This window comes from Cenococcum geophilum, assembly GCF_001692895.1.
Source record: "Cenococcum geophilum 1.58 unplaced genomic scaffold K441scaffold_91, whole genome shotgun sequence".
Lineage (NCBI taxonomy): Eukaryota > Fungi > Ascomycota > Dothideomycetes > Gloniales > Gloniaceae > Cenococcum > Cenococcum geophilum.
The window spans coordinates 429872-452125 of NW_027137649.1; the positions used below are offsets into that span (position 1 = coordinate 429872).

Genomic DNA, 22254 nt, shown 5'->3' on the forward strand with positions numbered 1-22254 from the left:
TACCTAATATAAATATATAAAATACGATAGTAGGAAGCTTAAAATTAAAAAGAACTTAAAATACGTTATAACGTTTATAATACGATTATATAATATATAAGATATTAAGGAACTTTAACCGCTGGTTAAAGTTATCTAATTAGTTAGATCCGCCTTGCTAAGACCTATTATAAAGATATTAGTTCTGCTTACCGCCTTAACTAAACTAATAATAATTTTCTATTTTAGGGATGGAAAATCCTAATTAGCCTATTTAATAATAGAATTAATAAAACTCTATACTGCTACCTGACGCGAAAATATGACACGCGATAAGTTATAAGTCTTAATTAAAATTAAATTATTTGGACCTTTAGCTAAAAGGGAGGGTACTATAATAGGACTAGCCTAGTTATAGTAGGAATGTTTTAGTAAAACACTTAATAGATAAATTCCGACGCTTTAACCAAATTCTGCTAGATTAATTAAATTACTAAAGTCTATTAAAGACCGCGTGTGTATATACATATGTATCGACCACTAAGCCCCTAACTATTTAATTATATAATTCTCTTGTTATTCCTTTCTTTTCTTTACGTAATGTCTTGTTCTTAGCGAGAGCTATATACCCTTAGATTTAGATAGAATTTATATCGTTCCTTTAAATCTTCCCTAAAGTCTCTCCGCGCCCTTATAGAGGTTATATTATAGGACTTTATTATTAAGTTACTAAAGTTAAGAGATTTTAGTACCAAATAAGAGCATAATACGATCTTAGTAATAATAGATAAGTTAACTAAATAGGGCTACTTTATAGCATGCATAGAAGAAATCTTAGTAAAAGATATTACTAGAATCTATATTAAGGAAGTATTTATAAAACACGGAGTATTAAGTAAAATTATATTAAATAGAGATCTAAGATTTATAGTAGTATTTTAGGAAGTATTCCTAGCAGAATAGGAAGTTAGAGTAGTAACTTTTACTATATATTATCCGCAAATAGACGGATAAATAGAAAGAATAAACTAGACGCTAGAATAGTATCTAAGATATTATATTAATTACGTATAGAATAATTGGGTATTATTATTACTAGTTATATAGTTTATATATATATAAGATTCAATTTACCGTCCGACCTGGTCCCCCTAATGCGGACACGCAGACTAATGCCTATGGGAAAAACCTCCTTATTTACAGAGAAAAAGCCTATTTTTAGGTGAACAAAAAACCCCCAGGGGAGACGTGAGAGGTAATACTCTAGATAGCATCCGTACTACATTAACGGGAGGAAAAACACCATTAGGTTACTGCTTTGAGACTCCCTTTATATAGGAGTGTCTAAAATGCCTGTCTTGCCCCATCTACTATTTAAACCATCTTTGCTACATCTGTATGCTGCTTATTTAACTAAGTTGTGTGCCTATCCCTAGCTCCTTTTTTAAGTCTTCTGTGAATATCTCCTAATAATAATACCATTTGCGTTCCGCCCGGGCCTATATACTAAGGTCTCTTATCTATTCCTCTATTAAAGGGTTTCTATAACGGGGTGTATATGACTTAGTATCGCTTTTGCCCTAGGGCCCAAACCTAGGCCCTTGCACCCATATATTAGGTATAGGAGGATAATCTAGTATTTAATAGGGGGCCTAGTCCCTATAACTAGATACCTAGGTTACCGGATAATGTTAAAATAGGGGGCCTCTGCTACGCTTAGGGCGCGGATTATAAGTATATGTGTAGATGCTGTGCGGTGTATATAGTATTTGTAGGAGGGAGGGGGTACGCCGAAGGAATGATACTTATCGATTTGATGTCTAAATATGTACGTTAGAGACGTAGTAGTAGTATTTAAACTTTTACTGAGGCTCACCCCTCAGTGAAAAATCTTTGCACCACCACTACGTCGCTGCGCAGGCGCTGCGCAGCCGTATATACGTCTCTGCGTTCGCTCTAGTAGTCTATTAACACAATCCAAATGGAACATTAATAGTAGCTGCCAGGTTCCCGGGCTCCACCGCATGGGGGTGCAGAGGTCGCTTTTATGGAGTCGTCTTTTTAACTGGTCTTGGCGCCAAGGCCTGTGAAAGCTCTGCTGTTTTGACGGCGTCAAGGGTTGAGTATTCGAAGGCCCCCTCTAGCCACAACGTAACGCTGCTGCATCAGTAACAGACGAGATCCTCACTCTCAGCTTGACCATGCGGACAAGACGAGACGGAAAGGACCCCCCATAGGACCGTATGGGTCGGATCTCGATTTTGGTGTTCCTTTTATATAGTTTATATATAACGTAATACTATAAGAAGGAATAGGCATATTACTATTAAGGTAAATTATGGATATAAGCTAAGAATATCGTTATTACTATAATAAGTAAAGAAAATAAGTAGTACAGCTAAAGAAAGGATAAAGATATTAATAAATCTTTATATAAACCTTATAGAATTAGCGAAAAAGGTATAAAAAAGAATATAACGGTACTATTACGCTAAGAGATCTAAGGGACTAGATCTTAAGGAGGGGAATAAAGTATAGCTACTATACAAAATTTTCAAGAGTTAACAACTAAGTAAGAAGTTAGACTATATTAGACTAAGACCTTTTAAAATTATATAGAGGATTTTACTAGTTATATTTAAGTTAAACCTACTAGCTAAAATTAAGATCTACCCTATATAGCATATTATAATACTAAAACTAGTATATAAGAATATTAAACTACTAATCTACGAGGCAGACATATATAGAGGATAAAAAGAAGATAAATAGTAAGTTTTAAGGATTGTTAGTTATAAGGATATTAATAACAAAATATAGTATAAGGTTAAGTGGATAGGCTATAATAAGACTACCTAGGAACTACTATAAAATCTAAAAAATGCTATAGGAAATATATAGGAGTATTAAAGGAAAACAGGTTAGGTAATATTAAGAAGGAGCTAAAGATAAAAGAATTAGTTAAAGGTAATAGATAAGCTAGGTTATCTAAGGGATCTACTACTAGTATATTAGTTATTTCCACCTCTACTTAACTAGAACCCTTTTTAGCCTCCTTAGCCTTAAGTTTAGATAGACCTTACTCTACTAAGTAAAGCTCTTTTAAGCATACCTTTTTACAGACCTTTACTAGACGGCTTAGGCGAGTATAAGTATCTAGTTAAGCTTTTAGAGCCCAGGACGCCTTATTAAAACGACACTAAACTTTAGTAAGGGCCTTAGCTAGCTTACTCTTTAGTTTTTTAGCTGCTATTAATACGCGTAACCCTAGAATAGATTAAATAAGGAACTAAACAGTTATAAAAAATAATAAGACGTGTATATTTAGCGTTAGAGATAAATTAAACATTATAGGACGATCGCATATTCGCTTATATACATTTAGCATAGGAAAAAGGTTAGCAACTAGATGGAGCTATAATCGCAATATATACTAACTTCTTCTCTATATAACAAGAATAAGATAATATAACTTTACTAAGTAATAGAATAAACGTTACTAGCTAGTTATAATAATTAGATATAGAAGATTTAATAAAAGGTATTAGGAATAATAAAGGTTATTAAGTTAAAGATAGAAATGCTATACCTCTAATAAACAACTTAGAGATAGGAGATATCTTTAAGGACAAAAATTAAGAGGGGGGGGATAGTGTTACGGACCTTATATTAGCAATAGTATAACTACTAAGAGTAGATATAAATAGGTTAGTTAAGATAATACGGGAGGCGCTAGAACCGATTAAGCTATAGGATAAAAGGTAGTTAAGTTACATAGCTAGTTATATTATAAGTTTAGAATATAAAAACGTAGGAACGTGGGAACGTAACGTACTAACGTACTAATGTACTAACGTACTAAACCCTTTACTATAGGGAGGAGTTATATATTTAAGGACGTACGGTCTTTATAGATAGTTTCTCTTCTTTATAGTAAATCTTAGAATATAATTAGAGTTAATCTGTTAGGTAACTACTCTACTAGTTATTATTACGTTATTGACTTCCTATTTACCTCTATACCTAGCCCATTAATAAGTCTACCGTAGTATTTCCTATAAGGCTTCGTTACACTAGGGATAGAAAATCCTAATTAGCCTATTTAATAATAGAATTAGTAAAACTCTATACTGCTACCTAACGCGAAAATATAACACGTAATAAGTTATAAGTCTTAACTAAAATTAAATTATTTAGACCTTCGGCTAAAAGGGGGGGTACTATAACGGGACTAGCCCAGTTATAGTAAGAATATCTTAGTAAAACACTTAATAGATAAATTCTAACGCTTTAACCAAATTCTACTAGATTAATTAAATTTTACTAAAGCCCGTTAAAGACCGCATGCGTATATATATACGCATTGACCACTAAGCCCCTAACTATTTAATTATATAATTCTCTTATTATTCTCTTCTCTTCTTTACGCAACGTCTTGTTCTTAGTGAGAGCTATATACCCTTAGATTTAGATAAAATTTATATTATTCCTTTAAATCTTCCCCGAAGTCTTTTCGCGCCCTTATAATAACTATTTTATAAATTTACCTTTATATTAATAGACAAAGGCAATATAATATCCCCTTCCTTATTATAGACCTAGGAAGCTATAATATAATTTTAAGGAGAAAATAGCTAGCCTATTTAGGCTTATAGCTTAATATATACAGTAGATGGCTTATTTAGCCTAAAACTTTACCCTTAACCCCTTCCTTTATAAAAGAAATTAGTATTATAATAGAGAACCTTATATAGCCCTAGATTAATACTATCTACTAAGCCGATGCTATACGTAGGGATTAGGCCTTTAAGAAAGATATATAGCTTAATATATAACGGATCTATATACTATATCGTCTCCAGATTACCTATATTATGCTACCTGCATTAAAGACTTAGGAAGTTAATAGTAACCTAAAAAAGCCCCCTATAGAGAGCTTAGGCCTAATATACCCATAAAGAATAGTAAGGGATATTAGACATTATACTAAACTAATAGATTAGAGGGATAACTTACGAAAGATAAAGTAGGAGCTAAGAAAGATTATAAACCCTAAACTATAAAATACGGTTTAGTAAATAGCTATAAGGAAACCTACGGACCTCCTACCAGTTAATATCTACTATATTAGCGCCGTAGGATTCTACCGGAACTTAGTCTAGCCTAATACTATTGCTTTTATAACTAGCTTATATAAAATTAACTAAATACTTAAGGAAAAGGAAAGCGAACTTAGTAGATAGAAAGGTAAGCTTATAAATAAGGAGCTAGTAGAATAGAAACTACCCTATTAACACTGGAAGTTTAGAAATATATTCTCTAAGGTAGCGTTTAATAGACTCCCGCCTTACTAACTATATAACTATAAAATTAAGATAAAGCTAGATAAGGATAATACTCTTAGCTTTAGCCCCCTTTACTAGCAGTGTACTACTAAATTATAGGCTATAAAGTAGTAAAGTGCTAAAAAGAATCTTAGAAAAGGAAAGAAGGTAAGATCTATGTTTACTAAAGGCCTTAGGCATTCTCTTATTTTTATTAAGGTCGGAATTTCCCTAAAAAAAAGTTAGTTTTATTAAAATATATAAGAAAAAAACTAGATTTCTTACTTCCTAAAGCCCTTTCTTTATACACTAAAGCTCTAAAATAGATTCCTAGGTAAAGTAAGAAATTATATTACTATTATCGGAATTTTTAATAATATACTTTGTAGTTATAGCCATAAGGAAGTATATTACGTTCCTTAGTACTATTAATTACCTTTTTAGATATACGCTAAAAAATATTAAATTCGTTATTTTTTATCTAAAATATAGCGAAAAACTTACTATATTTTAGACGTAGTAGGTATAGCATCTAGGATCTACGTCCTTATGTCCCTAGAAGCCAGCCCTAAAATATTAAAAAAAAAAACAAAAAAAAATATAATCTTTCTCACCTTAATTTCTCCTTAAGGTCTTTATCTTATTGCTCCTAAATAGAATTAGCATATTCTTAGAGCCACTAAGAAAAAAATATACCTTTAAGGGCTTTCCTAATAACTATCTTTTATTATATGCCGCCTTTTTAGCAGCAGCAATTATAGTAGTATTAGTAGATCTAATACCCAAAATTTAAAATAATTCTTAGAAAAAATAAGAAAAAATATTAGTAAATAAAGTAATAGGCTATATATTAAATAATTCTTCCTAGTAAGAAAGGAAGCTTAGGATGTTAGAAAATCTAATAATTAAGTAATCGCTAAGGTAGAAAACCGAGAAAAAATTTCCTAAAAGGTTTTAAAATTTTAAAACGTTAATTTAAAGCTAATATGTTAGAATAACCGAGAAATTAATTTCCTAAAAAATTTTAAAAATTTAAATCGTTAATTTAAAGCTAATATATTAAAATAACTAAGAAACTAATAAGCGGTATAATATAAAACCGAGAAAAGAAAAAATAGATCTTTATAAATTTAAAAATATTATTCTAGAGGCCTTTTTTTTTAAAAAATACATAAAAATTATATGACTTAAAAAATCACTTACTTAGTGTCACAGCGACTCAGTCAATCGAGGCACGAGCGCCGTAGAACGTATGCAAGCCTGTACAATTGGTAGTCTATTGACCCGGATATCAAGATGAGGAGCAGAAGAAGGTCGTGGAAAGGACACGTCTATATACATGGAGCCAAGACGTAAGCGAACCCCCCTGACTAGGCCTTATCCAGGTTACGCGCGTCAGTGCCGTAACACTTAGAAAGTATGTTGGATGCTCTATAAGAGCTGTTAGATTAAAAATCTAGTATATAAGTTAGTATATAACGTATATAGCTAGTATAAAGCTCTAGCTTACAGGATATTCGCTTATTAATTAAGCAATAGGGTATTAAAGCTCGACGTGGTTAATTGAGAGTGAAGTTATCTTGGGCGCCAAGACCTCGCGTATACTAAGCCATTTTGGGATTGGCGCCCCGACCGTCCGCGCCTGGACGGGACGGTTACCATCCGAGAAGAAGTACCGATCAAACTTAAATTATGTACCTTTTCGCCCAAAATCGCGTGCGAAGGTACTCGGGGGCGGTCGCTGCGCGACCTCGTGCGGGGTTCGGGCGCGTTATCAGCAGGGGTGGCCCTAACCTCGTATTAACCCGGGTCGTAACCGCGCCAAATCAGCCCCCCCGATATGTAATAGATACAATGAGGCGACATAGTGGGGTTAGGATGATTTGCCTGAGTAGTCTTGGCACCGAAATTAGGACATTTGCTCCCGAGACGGATCCTGCGGATGACGGATTAATAGGATGGAGAAAAAGAAAAGAGAAGATAGTATGTTCGGTTGCTTCGCCTGCACATATGCACATAAACCAGCAAAGAAGCTAAGAGATACCAGTCTATCCTAAGATCAAGATGAGAGATATACTCACGGCTTGGTCGCCGGCGTAACTGATTAAGCCATTTTAATTAATCCTCAACCACAAAATGCTTTGTTCTTTGTTTTCCCGGACTTAAAAAGGCGTGTCTATTCACAACTATGTGGCGAATCTATCGTTTTGAGAAGAATTTTGAGGAAGGAGCATCTTGGCGTTTGGCTCAGCCCGGGGGTGCCTCTTCGCGATATAGCAGTATGTGATTTGTTGCTTCTCTTTGTTGAATTTATCCTTTCCTAGCCAAAGGATTTGGAAGAGCTGCATACGCATGCACCGCCAGCTCCAGTCAGATTTGTGATAAGTGAGTTATCAAATACATGTATCCAGCAAAGCTGCAGATGTAGAATAAGCTGCAGAGAGAGCGGGTCTCAACACCCTGAGATAGATAACGTGTCTCCACAGGAATAGTCCTAAGAACCAACCAAAATTACCACGTGGAGTTGATATTGGTTTTGTTGGGCAGGTGGCTTTGGGCAACTTCATGAGCCAATACATCTCTAACAAGTGGTTCAAGTTCACCCCGCCAAAGCGCAAGGCTCTAGTAAGGAGGGGGGATGCAACGCGCTAGGATCCTCTCAACCTCCAAGGCTCCCGCATTTGAAAGAAAACGGAACGTAACTCGAAAGACTGCGGCTTTTACGAAATATACTTTAGAACGGCCCAGGAAAACGAGGAACTAAGACACAACACTCACACAGCACCTCTCTCCCTGATCCAGAGAATCTACTTTTGAGTATATGGGGCAGTAATCGCACATACACGCCCCTCATCATTCTCCATATTCCTCTCCTTTCGAACTTCACGCATCCTGCTGCCATCGCCACTCCCTAGCTGTACACTAAATCATGGCTTATGGGTCATCACTCTACTATGGAGGAGGATTTATTTCAAGAGAGCAAGCTCCCCTGGTCTACTATGGCCAACATCTGTTGTTTAAGCACGTCTAACGTCGTAAACAGTTGGACTCAGACGGATGACGAAAGTAGAAACTTTAGCCTCTGTGAGGCTTTCGTGAATGTTTCCGGGTTGTCTGGTCCACGTGGATTTTCTGGTGGTCCACGTGGCGGATGGCGTGGACCTGACCCTTCCGTCGACAAGAATATCCAAGAAAGGCAGTGGAACGCAAATGCTCCCGCGTGGAGGATCGCAGTAGAGGGCCTAAGTTTAGAAGGTAAATAAAAATTTTCAGAGTTCTGCTTTAAAATAGTGCTATTCACTTTGCTAACTTTTTTCAAAGCCCACTGCCGGAACGGTTCTTGCCCTGCTTACAACCAAGGCTATATTCTTGTCAAGTGGGGTTATCGCAATGGCGGAGTCTTTGACATCTTCAGGAACGATAGAGACGCGAATTGTCCGATGTGTAATATGTATGTCGAAGTTGAAAACTTCGGCTTCACTAATACTCGCTATAAAGTGGTTGGTTCTAAGAAGGACAACCCTCACGCACCTCTTCAAGACGTCAATACCGACTGGAAGCTTGTTTCTGGCGACTATTACACCACTTTCTTGGACGACCCAAACAGTTTGGTTAACTGGGGTCAGCTCAGAATTGAGGTTCAAAGACCCTAAGCAGGTTTTATTCTAGCTCTATCCGTGCCATGTCCCACTTTCGGGGATAATGTAGATCGAAATTTCATTTTCGTCAATGCGACCTACCGTACGCGGGTGCTCGTTAGTCTAATGGAATTCACATGCAAACAGCGCGTCCAATGGGCCGTACTACTAGTAGGACAGTCCCAATCTCTACAGTTGACAGCTAACGTACGTAGGCGTTTTGGCAGTCGTATAGTAAGTAGTTCTCGCCTAATTATATACGCGTAATACGATCATATCCTTAGTGGTGAAGAAGGCATTTTAGTAGCTTTTTTTTAGAGAGAAATTGCAGGCGCGGAGGTGCTTGTTTAGATAGCTAATCGAGGTGGTGTCAGTGATCTTCTTGGACTGGGTTAATTCTGGAGCTCCGTGGCGGAGCCGTCTTTGGATTAGAGTGGATCCTGTCAATCTGGTTGGATGGATGGAGTGGATTTAAAGCTGCGGAGCTCTTAGAGCTCCAATTCTCTAACCCAATTCGGTAGGTGTCACATAAGGATAGAGCCAATCAGCGACGTCAACAATAAGATCCGATTTTAATTGGGTGTACGAGCTATATACAATTGTAGTTCCTCCTGCCCCTGTCGTCATCGTCGTCGTCGTCGTCGTCGTCGTCGCTTTAATTAATTTATCCTTATCTTCTTTCTTACTGCCACCATAGATCGATATTTGTTAACTTAATCGCCCCCTGCGTCCAACGACGTGATTCTTACGCCTAAGAGCTTTAACCTAAAAGCTGATGAGTCAAAAGCGTTTAATGAGTTTAAGCTTTATAGAAAGCAATATATTTGGTATAAAGCTCTTACTAAAGCTCCAAAGCACACCAAGCAAAGATCCTTATACATTTGGAAGTGGGGTAAGAATATCCAGTTGAAATCCTCCACGGATCAGCGAACGTTCTTTTACCGCCATATTTGCAAGCAATCGAAGCATAAGCAAGAGCTCTGCGTGGTGTCGTTAGGAAGATTAACAGTCATAGATCACCTTATAAAAGATTACTAATTGGATAAAGTAACGGGCGAGGTTCTCTCCGAGAAGAAAGAGCCAGATTAGCTGATAATTAAGCAGTACCCAGAGGCTAGATCGCTCGATCTAAATCGCAACTTTAAAGGCTTTAAGGCTCTCCTAATTTGATAGATTGCTTGCTGCTATATTGCCTTCCTTTAATTTAAAAACGCCTACTTCCAACAGCTTTTGTTTTATCTCTACCCTAGGCTCCAAAAGTTTCTTCTATAAGTAGGAAAGATAATTCGCGGATAGGTTATACAATCATCTAAACAGCGGAAGGAGTTATTAAGGAAAGAGCTTAAGAGCGCCCGTAGTATGATATCGATTTCCTTTAGGGGTTGTTCGGTTGCACCTCCGTTACGAATATGGAGGCTCCATATTGTAACGGAACCGGAGCTCAAATGTGAAAATGAGGGTGTTGTTCGGTAGATCTGACACCGTTTGAATATGGAGCTCCTCCATATCGGTAAGCGCGTCAAATTTGCAAGCTATACTATATACGGTAGTTGAAATGAGGTTCTTAGCACCGTTTCAATATGTAGCCTTCGAGCTCCCGTTCCATATTCCGTTACAATCTGGAGCTCTTGTATGCACGACTTCTTGTAATATAGCAACTCCACATAACCCGATCGCGATACTGCTGTCGCATTTACATGCCTTATATAATATTATTATCCTAACCTTCGTGATCGCGATAAGCTTATTTTAGGGCGTCGCAGGCGTCGCAGGCATTGCTGTAGCTCTACTGCGGCTCCTGCGGGAGGTGGGCAAAGGTGTAGAAAGCGTTAATCGCAGAGAGGGCGTTGGCCAAGGAGGAAGCTCCGTTATTACACTAAAGTAGGGAGTCGTGATAGAGGCCTAGTGGTAAAGAGGGGCCCACTCGAATCGCTCACCGACATTAATCATGCATTGTACGAAGTCAAATCTGGGACCTCGTCTGGAGCCACCGAACAATCGCCTTTATTACAGATTTAAACGAGCCACGGCGGTAGCCGCCACTAATTACAGAACGGGCGACACTAAAAGGCGCACGGATTGAACAGTTATGAGATGGAGCCGATTTGCAACCGAACATACCCTTAACTTATGGATGTCACCAAATGCGCACACAATTATTGGGGTAGTGGGCCATTTTGTTAACAAAGACGGTAGGCGTCGCCACGTTATTCTCGGGCTTTGTAAAATTATAGGTAAGCATACTGGTGAGAATATGGCGGGCGTCCTTATCAGGGTTGTAAACGATCAAACTGATTGCAATCAGATATGATTATCGATTGGATTGTGATTGGATTGTCGGTTCGCAATCCGATTGTAATCCGATTCCAAATATCAGATTAGCGGCTTGGCATTCCCACATTAATAATTATAAGCTAAAGCTCTCCTTTTATATCGTATGAAAAAATGAGCTCTGAAGCAGATTTATCCCAGATTACGAATACTCTTTAATTAATTAAGCTTTCTTCTTAGAATAAGGGGAAATATTAAAGCCTAATCCTTTTATATACCCGAGAACCATATAAATATAAGCCAGCGCAAGATAAAAACGGGAAAAAAATCTATTACTGCAAGTCTACAGACTGCAAGTATAGTATAATAGTTACTACGAATTTCCAGAGGTATCTTAAATGAAATTACTTAATTAATATTAGCCTCTTAAGAATAAGTTGTACGAAGACTAAAGCAAATGCTATACTTAAGGATCTTTGGGGGTAGGCTGGATCTAAAAGCGATCTATTGGAGTTTAAATCTATTATTTTAAGGTCCTCTCTTAATCGCGAAGTCATTAATTAAGCCCTTATTAATTTAATTATTGTACGAAACCTTCCATTTAATACGGTTAAATGGCCAGAATTCCATACTTTCTATTAGGCTTTAAATTAGAAGTCCTAGAGCTTTATAGCAGCTTATAGAGATATCAGCCAGAAGATTAAACAGTTATTTAATTCTTAAAAGGATGTTATATAAAAAAAACTTCAGTTAGCGATTTTAAATATTTATCTCTCTATTAATGTCTAAACCTCTCTAAATAACTACTCTCTCCTTACTATTTGCTCCCATTTTATTAATACTTAAAAGTAAAGAGCGCGGGCTCTTTTTACTTTACGGCCAATTATAAACTATAGTAGAGAAGAATAGTAAAATACCCTTCTTTTAGTGCTACTGGATTATGGTATCGTATAAAAGATTAGGGCTATTATTAGTAATAATTCTTTAACAAATAATACGCTGTATTGTACGATATCTAATTTCCTACTAGAGAATAAAGATATTTAATAGAATCCTATCTACTAATAAATTTAATACTAAGGACATGTTATTAACCTTACGGTTAATGCTTTTCTCTTTAGTGCTACTTAGGAGGGAAAGATTAAGGCGTATAAAAGGCTCTTTAAAAAGGGGAGTATAAAGCTAGAGATAATATATAATAAGGCCGCGTAAGAGAATAAAAGGGATATATTCCGCGTAATAGGGGCGCTTGGGCGGTTATATAACATTATTATTTACTCCCGCTCCTTAAGTAATTATATAAAGCAGTTTAAGTTAATTATTGGATAAAGGATTCCTCTTAATAATTATACGAGATAGAATAGCTAGTGGTAAATACTAGAGACTGCAATCTAGTATAAGTCTGGAGTTAACTAGTATATAAAGGCTAATATAGATATACTTTATAAAGACTCTCTTAACCTAGCTAACTGGTCCCTCCTTTGTATAATTAAGAACTTCCTTAGGCCTTTCTATAGCGTAACTATAAAACTTTAAGGGCACAGCTTAAGCCTTAGTGAAGTTCTCTTTATAATGGACGTCCTTATTAAACATATAGAGATATAACAGGCATTAGTAGGTATTAGATTAAACTAAGACCTAAAGCATTGTATTAAACGAGCTTAGAAAAAGTTTAATAAATACTATACTAAAACAGACAGCTCTTCTCTCTACGCTATAGCACTAATTCTTTAGCCTTAGCGTTATACGAAATACATTAAAGAGATATAGAAAAAGGAGTAGTAGAAACCTGCGCTTTAAAAGTTAAAGCAGTTCTAGGAGCAATTCCGAGATTTATATCCCCTTTATACTATATTATACAAGAGGCCTTTACAGTACCAGATAAAGGAAAAGGAGCTAGATGAGTTTAATCTTATTGTAAACAACCTTAAAGAAAGGATTGTTTAACCGTAAAGCCTTAATAAATATAAGGATTACTGCTCTAAAGCTCCGTACGAAATATAGGGCCTAGCTCTTTATTAGTGGACTTAGGAGCCGCAAAGAAAACGATGGCCAAGGCTTTTAATTCTTGCTATAAATATCCTCTCTATTTTAGCTATAAGCGATAATCTAGAGAGAGTTTTTTTAGGCGGCCGTTATATAATAAGCTAGGAAAGAATGAAGATAGGAATAAACAGCCTTAAGAGAATAGAATATTTAAAAAACTGGTATAAAAGTGGGATTTTAAGCGGGGTTATTTAGAGTCTAGTTTACCTTTATTTCTTTATACGGTAAAGGTTCTAGGGGTAGAAATATCTCTTTAATAGGATTAATTATACGGGGTGCCAAGGAATCTGCTATCACGTGCTATGATTGTCAATTAGATTGTGATCGTTAATCAGAATCTCGCAATTACAATAATCCGATTGTGGCTGATTGTGGCTGATTGTTTACAACCCTGGTCCTTATAGATCTATTTCGCGACTATGGGATCGCAGGTAATATTAGGTATTTTATAGCCAATAATACGGAGTTAAACGATACGTGTATTAACGCAATCCTTCGTGCACTGTATCCAAATATATCAGCAAAGCTTCGCAAAGAACGCCAACTATATTACTTTGGCCATATTACGAACCTTCTGATGGTCAGATTCAGGTTCTGTGTCCTTAGACTCAGAAGCTCAACAGATCTAATCTCGATATTATTATTTAAGGTTAGGGTCGCCGTTCTGATGCTCATTATAATTTTTACGAAGCCTCTACTTCGGTGGCCTTCTAGAGCGATTGGGATCCGATCTCCTGCAGGCCTGCGCAAATCTCCGTGAGGCCTGAAAATCAAAATTCTCATCTCTAATTCCGCTCAGCTGGTAGCAGCCATATATTTCGCCCTGCTTCCCTTTTTCTTCCGCCCATTCTAGTATTCGGCGCGGCAAATTCGTCTTCTTGATCTATCGCTTGGGTTCAGTTCAGCCCAAAGGCTCATCTGTATTCAGCGACTCCCCAGATATTTCTTTCCTCATCATCGCTCCCGTCCTCGAGTTCGTTGGGTCTGTATCAGGTCTTGGAGAGACTGCGAGTCTGGCTCTGGCGGCTTTACTGAGATATACCTAAGTGATGATGAAAACTATGGCCCTATCGGTCTATTAGTTTTTATGTCAGTGATGAATTTGAGTCGACGAACTTTTCTACGGTTGCGACCTGTGTAACCGCCCCTGGCCATTTTCGTCTCGTGGCGCCTAAGGGCCCACGGTGTTGGCTTTGTGTCGTATCATCTCCGTTGTTTTCCGCCTGATGTCAACAACAATATTCACTATGCTGATATGGAGCTTACCTGCTGTGAGTTTCAACTCAGTTTGGCGGCCCAATCTCGCTCCGCTGCCTCGGGGAGCTCTAGATGCGCGTTGCGCTCCGTTTCACGTTACTATACCTACCACCGTCGGCGATAGGCAGAACGGGATACAGTCGTGAGCACTGCTGCCAGACGTGTATCTACATCACCGTTCACTGATGTAACTACTATATATCGCTACTCGTACTTCCATTCTATATCTATTCACGAACAATCCGAGCGACAGCATATCCTCCCTCACAGCATCATACCGCCACAACTACGCCTATCTTCTCACACCCCCTGTAAACATCCGAGTTTCTTCCTCGAAGCCTCGCGCAAGGCGAAGACGATAACGAAAAGAAGTTATCACCCTTGCGGGTACTGCCAGCAAAAGTTGTGAATAAGCCTCTCGGATGAGCAAGAGCTTCCTGGGACAGTGAGGGGAGCCTCCACGATCGACAAGACATTTGTAAAGAGAAGAGGAGAAGGGGGGGGATAATAGACCTGTATTTATACCCTAATGCCGAGACGCTAGTACTTAGAGCCTGGTAGAGGGCGCTGGTGTGGGCGCTCTATGAGCTAGATGGCTCGACGCGGAACTCTGGTGATTCAAATGCGACATATCTTGGAGCGTGGAGCTGTAAGCTGCCCAGTCTCAACTTTCTCGATATCCCGAGCGTGTTTGGGATATCAACATGCTGGGCTTCACGTTGTTGTGACTATATATAGCCGCAGAGCCGTGAGTAACACGCACGCCCACCTCAGATTCGTGCTCACAAGCTCTAGGACTTCGTTCTCGAACCGTTAGATTTGGTATGTGTGAGCTCAACAGCTTAATATTAGCTCGTCTCTACATCTCAGTCATACAACTTGCCTTGCGAGGACGGGGACCGAGAATCTGGATTATCATTCGGGGTTTCCAGACGATTGGACTCCTCCTTTTGCCGAGGAACAAACATCACTCCTTGATCCATTTCTCTTCTAACAACGGGCCCTTCTTAAACGGCTCGATCACCTTGAATTCCAATGTAGGCGGAATCTCATCTTGATTCCAGTACACAGTCCCATGCCTCAACCAATGCGCATACGTCCCCGGCACATTATCCGAGCCCTCGTGCTTCCTCCACAACGACCCCAGTGTGTCCCCTAATACCCTCAAAATCAGCCCATGAGCCAGCTTAAACCCAAAACTCTTCCGCAGACACGCCTCGACGATCTCCCTTGCCTGCCTCTGCTCCGCGCTCTCCACCTCACTTTCTTTCGGAAGCGAAAGCGACATGAGATTGAACGCCTTCTGCCCGTCCCACTCAGTAATTTCATTAATGAGCTGCGAACCCACCATATAATCGATGGCGTACACGTGCTCAGCGACGTACTCTGGTCCGTTCCAGCCGTCCTCTTCGTCGACAAGTCCCATGACCATCGTCATCACTTGTGCCTGAATGATATAATCCGTTAACATCCTACTCACTTCCTCCGCCCCAGTCTTCCTCCCCTCCTCCTCAATCGTGAACGACCCCCCCATTAGTGGAACCCCCCTCAACAACGGACTAGCATGCATTCCCTCGGTACTGACCTTGCCGCCATCCGCGGCCCACAACTGCAGCAAAAGCTGGTGAGACCGCGCAAAGAGCGGATTATTCCGGCCAGACGCAAGGAAGTAATTCGTCAGACTGCGCTCCTCGACGCTGCCGGCGTTGTACGAGAGGACTTTGAAACGCGAGGCAGGATTGCCGACCGTCTCGCGCCACAGGCGGTCCAAGTCGCCGATCTGGATCATCCCTACGTCCGCGTACACACCGCCGTACTTAAGCAGGAGCGGCCACCTGACGAGGTCCGACGTGTGCTGGGGCGCGTAGTCGCCGCCGATGTTGCCATCGATGAAGGCACGGGGGAAGGTGCCTGGGTTGGAGATGTCGAGGAAGTTCGCGACGTTGAGGGGCGAGGAGGGCAGGCGGTCGAGGACGCGGATCGTCCAGCCTTGCTTGGAGAATCGTCGGTGCCAGGCGCGGGTGTTGCGCTGTGTGTATGGGTGCATGTGCGTGTAGCCGGTGTGCCAGAAGAACCAGATGTTCTTCTCATCTGAGATGGGCTTGGGGTGAAGGAGATCGTGATCGACTTCAGAATCCGGGCGCAGGTCGAGGAGGTGAGTGGGGATGACGTGGAGCCCTGCTGGGAGTGGGTAGATTTGGGAGTCCATTGTGTGTTATTCAAGTTGGTCTAGAGACGTGTGATGGATGGAGGAGTGGTAACATCAAAGCCAGCGCCTCCAGTTGTTTCAGTGAAGAGGATGAGAACGAGTGATCGGAGAGCTTATTTTGGATAAAGCCTTGTGGGACTTTGAAAGAGGAGGCTGCTGTGACTTGGAACTACTAGCGGAGGATTTTAAGGTATGAGTGCCACTCCGGCAGCACCCCATGTGACAATGTCTTCAACCCGGATCGGCCCGCGAAGGACCTTAATGCTAGAAATTGGGCGGCGAGGCCTAGTTCCGCTTCATCGAATAAGTAAAAAAACGATAGTGGTATTTCACTAGCGCCGAAATTCCTACCTATTCTATACCCTATGTCTTTTCATAATGTTAAACTAGAGTTAAGCCTAATAGGGTCTTCCTTCCCCGCTGATTCGGCTAAGCCCGTTCCCTTGGCTGCAGTTTCACTAACGATTTACTTTATCAAAGGAGCACCTTGACGGCGCATGGGATATGTTTGTCAAATTGCGGATTTTATAAAATCCTCAAGCCACTTGTCAAATAACTTGGTATTGTATCAAGCCAACTAAATTGATGTCGAATCTCACGATTTTATAAAATAAGGCCTCTGGGTTGATAGAATTGATAGAGCTTGGCAAAGCTAGGTGGATTTTGTCAATTCTACTAGCTAGTTCTGGGCTTAGTGAATGTATTAGGGACGTAGAATTTAAACACGATCACGGTACAATTGTGAAGCCTGCTGAGGCATCTTCATGAGGCTCGGCAGCGTCGATTTTAGTGCAGGTAGTGCAAACTGAATGGTTATATATTAGGTTATTTTATCAATTTCGAAAATCGAACCCGAGCGACGTCCGCGGTGCAGTGGTTCGTGATATTCGCCACCACGATCGCAAGGTAAGCTAACCTCCGTTATCCCCCTCGTTTGTCCCCCAGCAACCACGGTATAGTCCGACTTTGAAACGTTTCTTCCGAGTTTGTCCAACAATTTGGACGGGTTAGGGCGTCCGAATCAACGCCGATAAGCTCAATCAGCGACCTGCACGACTCCAAAAAAGAACTATAGCTTATAAGATTGTCTCCCCGGATCCTATCAATTAGAGGTTTCATTTGATCAAATCGTGAAATTTGATATCAATTCAGTCAATTGACAAAGCACCAAGGGATTTGTACAAATGGCTTGAGCATTTCACAAATTGTCGACCGGAATTTGAAGCTATATATTGTCCTAATTGGCGCTGCCAATAGGCCAACAATAAAATCCACAATTTGACGAGTTGTCGGCAACAGGTAACATGGTGTCAAGGGACCCCTGACGATCGTAATCAAATAGACGATTGCGATCTACATTCTGGCCGACAAGGATCCTATGGCACCGTATAGACTAAGGGTGCGTTCAGTTGCAATCTGGAGGTCTCAGATTCAGTTTAGAATCCGTTGATTCAGTGATTTTGCCTGCACAGCCTCAAAAATTTAATGCCCCTCTTATCGCTCGAAGAACGCCAGAATTGCACGCCAAAAGAATGCTAAAAGTTAGCAACTTTTACCGTATAGCTTCTAAACTAAAGGTCTTAGTGTTAGTTGAATATGGTCTAAGTTCCGGATTTTAGATTCAGTTTAATCTGGAGCCTTATGTATAAGCCACAAACACGTGTACGGATTCGGACAAACGCGTCCTTTTCTGCAGGACGAAAGCACGGATCAATGTCAGATTGAAAAAGCTCCAGATTGCAACCGAACACGCCCTAAATTCTTGTCACTAACTTGATGGCTTGTTGACTTACAGTTCAAGGATTGAACCGGTTTCTTCAATTCAAACTTATCCCTACATCTAAGGTTGAATACGTAGATCAATCGAAGCTTAGTTCTGTAGGGCTGCTCGAAGGCGAACTGGTATACATAATGTACACAACTTACTTAAATATAAATCAGCAAAATCCACTCAGCATTAGCTTTTGAGCACGGGGATCCAATATATTGGTCAATATTGATCTACAGGAGGTGTATTTGGGCTTGTCCCCTGACACCCAACACTACAATCCAGATAATACGTTGGTCTTGAGCAGCTGCTCCAAAGACTAATATCCAAATGAACAATTTACTGGACGAGATGAGACTACTTCACGTTTAACCTCGTATTTAAAGGGAAATAAAATCTCTCGAAATACATTAATGGTGTCGCAGCCTTTGTTACTGCACATTTCAGTCCGCCAAATAATCGCTTCCTCTCTTCCTCGCAAAAATGGTTCTAATAAGCATTTACGCCATTTCCGCTATCTTATTTACCTCAGCCCTCGCAGAAGCATCAATCCGCTACATGCCTTTCGGTGCTTCAATAGTCCAAGCCACCTGCTGGCGCGCCTACCTCTGGCAGCATCTCCAATCCACCAACTACACAAATATCGACTTTGTCGGTAGCCTTTCATCTAGCACTCAATGCGGAAGCCCTGCAATAAACTACGACCGCGATCATGAAGGCCACTCTGGCTATCTAGCAATCGACATTGCTGATAAAGGATTGTTGCCTGGGTGGCTGGAGTCTAGTCCGGCAAAGATTATTACAATGCATCTTGGCACGAATGATATTCGGGAAGGGTATGGGACGAAAGCTATTTTGGCGGCGTATAGCACGCTGATTGACCAGATGAGGGCGAGTAATGCGGATATGAAGATTATTGTATGGCTCTCTCATAACTCTCTCCTTGATCTCTAATCGTAGCTTTCGCCTCCGATTGCAGGTTGCTCAGATCATTCCTCTACCAGCGAACGATTCTGCTGTTGTAGACCTGAACGCAGGTATTCCCGCATGGGCAGCATCAAAGAACTCCAGTGTCTCGCCAATCTGGGTTGTCGATCAGTATACAGGGTTTTTGAGCTCGGACCTTAGGGATGATGGCATTCATCCCAATGATAGCGGCGATCATAAAATGGAGGCCAAGTGGTATACGGCGATGTTGCAGGCAATTGGTAGTCTGGGGTAGCATAATTAGGTATACAATTAGAAGGGCAAAAATTAAATGGAGGAGTTACAAACGTTCCTTTTGGGTCATAAATAGAGTTTTGGAAGTACAAAAAGCCCAAGGACATCCAGCGCAGCTTAAAGTGGCTTACGCGCTAATTGGCTCTGGCTTATGTGGCTTATGCGCTAGCGGACGGTTCGCTCCTTTCAAAGTGCCTCTATAATCTTATCTTCACACTTCGATGCCCTAGACAGCGCGCGAAAGATAGGGAACAATTGTCAGCAAGCATTTCGAGGATTTCGAAGCATTGGAAATGCCCGCTCGGATATTGGAAACCCTCCGTTGAACGAAGCCGAGTGGAAATCTTTAAATGTAGTTTCAAAGATCTACACTGCTCATAGACAACTTGACGCATGGCTTTTACTAGATATCTGCCAAGATGTCAAACACTGTAACCGACTACCGAGGCTCGCATTACCTTATGACTCACCACCCGTCTCTTGACATCGTATGTCTCACTACCTATGTCTCACTACCTATTTCCATTACCTATTGCCGACTGTAAGCACTATCTACCTCGGCAATTGTGCATCATCGTCATCATCCTTTTGTTACCCACTTCGTGTATATATAGACGCTTTGGGGCTACATTTACAATCAAGTTGCTCGTTCAATTCCCACACACTGCAAAAGCTTACAAACACTCCTGTTGGCCCAGATATGTTTCATAGACCCTTCCAGCTCCCCAAGGGCATACACCGCGACGTATGACACCATCAATTGAAGTAACCCAAATCTGAGAGCGATTGGAAAGGTTGTCGTTATTACCGGAGCTGGTGGCGGCCTTGGATACGTATGTTTGGTGTCTATATATTTGCCTGCGAGCCATACGAATCCCGCGGCTAATCGGAGTTGAACGCCAGAATATTGCTTCGGCCTGGTCAACGGCTGGTGCCAAGGGTATTGTGCTGGTCGGTTGTAATATAGGAAAACTCGAGGAGACGGTAAAGGCTCTTAAAGTTCCGAGCTTTGTGGTATCAAGCAATGTCACCCCCGAGTCCGGTGTCGAGTCTATCTTTGAGAAAGCGGTCGCGGAATTCGGCAAGCTAGATGTGCTCATTAATGCTACGGGACAACGAATTAGGGGGTGATGACGGGCGAAGTTGAGCCGGCCCAATGGGGGGTTAATTTTATGGTAACTACGCAATAGTAAGAATGGCTTATGTTGACGCAAAAGCAGGAGTCGCACGTGAAGGGTACCTATCCCTTCGCACGTTGGAGTCCTACACTTAGCGCCAAGCCTAGGAACATCGTGCCCAGCTGTACACACGGGCGCCCAATACGCGCCTCTTATTGGCCAGACCCTTATCGATACCGTAGGACGCAAACCAACGTGCGAAGGGATAACATGGTCCACTACTTCATCAAGGCTATAGGCGGAAGGGCGGTGTCATCAGCATCGTCAATCTTGGTGCGTCGTTCCTTGCTCGAGGGATATCTTCGTCCTTGTCGAGCAAGTTGACCATCTTCGAATTGGGCGAATGTCTCCATCTTGGTGAGCGTTACTTCAAGTATTAGTATGTGCGGTGCAGAGTTTCTAACGCTCCGTGAAGAACATCCAAACCTCCGCATCTTCTCGATCTACCCGGGTATAGTTGAGGCAGAAGGTGGCCGTGGTATGGTGGCCCACCTTCACTCCTTTCGCGAAGGACAAGGGGCTGCTCACTAGCGGTGTGACATTGCATCTGCAAAAGCCGAAAGCAGATCACTTGCGCGGTGGTTTCTTGAGCGTCAATTGGGATGTTGTTGAGCCAGACGAGCATAAAGGTGAAGTCGTTGACAAAAAGCTGTTGGAGCTCCCCTTTCTGAATGCGATATTTAGTCCTTCAGGGTATTCTTGGTCGAAGGTTAGGCAATGATTCATCGAAAAGCTTCAGTGGAAGTCTGGTTGTTACATCCTGCATTGCTCGTATTGCAATGCTTCATTAAGAGTAGATATAGTTAGCGTGATAAATGATGTGATTTGGTGTCATTTTGAGTTTTCTCGGCTGGAAGCTCCTTCTTTCCCCGTGACGGAGTGAAAATCAACCGGCTTCTGATAGTAGGCGTTGTCAATATCAGCTGTCAACCTAATCAATCGTGATAGTGGAAGAAGCGCGAGCTAGTCTATATCCCTTCCCCGGGGATGTTCTAATGAAGGGTGTTAGAAGAAATGTGGAGAGACCAAAGAGGCTTTTGTGATTGAACCAAGGAACTCTGCCTATACACACCGCTCTGAACTTTGGCATATCGCCAGTCACTTGACAAATGGCAGAATTTTATTGACAACACCGAAACTATGGAAATACGCCTTGCTTGTGCATCTTGAAGCCATCTTAAAGGCGCTGGAGTTTGATATTCAATATTGTTGGGAGTCTCAGCATGTATTCGTAGGCAGGTCCATCAGGCACCGGGATACGTGGCAAGGATGCTCAAGAGTATCTCTCAAGCCGTATATGCAAGCATTTCCAATGTAAGGCAAGATCGAATGCATGCTTCGATCGCAGCAGCATCCCATCTTC

The 22254-nt window shown here is 40.8% G+C and overlaps 3 protein-coding genes across 3 annotated transcripts; 2 read left to right on the top strand and 1 right to left on the bottom strand.

Annotated features, from left to right (window-relative positions):
- Positions 1-8223: 8223 nt before the first annotated feature.
- Positions 8224-8956, top strand: K441DRAFT_701451 (uncharacterized protein; the record flags this gene model as incomplete). The annotated part of the gene is made up of 3 exons (XM_067653341.1): positions 8224-8282; positions 8347-8558; positions 8625-8956. The coding sequence occupies exons 1-3, from the start codon at positions 8233-8235 to the stop codon at positions 8954-8956; spliced, it is 594 nt and encodes a 197-aa protein (XP_067496680.1). The 5' UTR covers positions 8224-8232.
- Positions 8957-15407: 6451 nt separating this feature from the next.
- K441DRAFT_374581 (uncharacterized protein) lies at positions 15408-16810 on the bottom strand. The gene has a single exon (XM_067641474.1). It carries the CDS (start codon positions 16722-16724, stop codon positions 15483-15485), a length of 1242 nt encoding a protein of 413 aa, XP_067496681.1. The 5' UTR covers positions 16725-16810; the 3' UTR covers positions 15408-15482.
- A 2148-nt stretch (positions 16811-18958) lies between these two features.
- K441DRAFT_623496 (carbohydrate esterase family 3 protein) lies at positions 18959-19759 on the top strand. Its single transcript, XM_067646042.1, has 2 exons — positions 18959-19410; positions 19472-19759. The coding sequence occupies exons 1-2, from the start codon at positions 18976-18978 to the stop codon at positions 19712-19714; spliced, it is 678 nt and encodes a 225-aa protein (XP_067496682.1). The 5' UTR covers positions 18959-18975; the 3' UTR covers positions 19715-19759.
- Positions 19760-22254: the final 2495 nt, after the last annotated feature.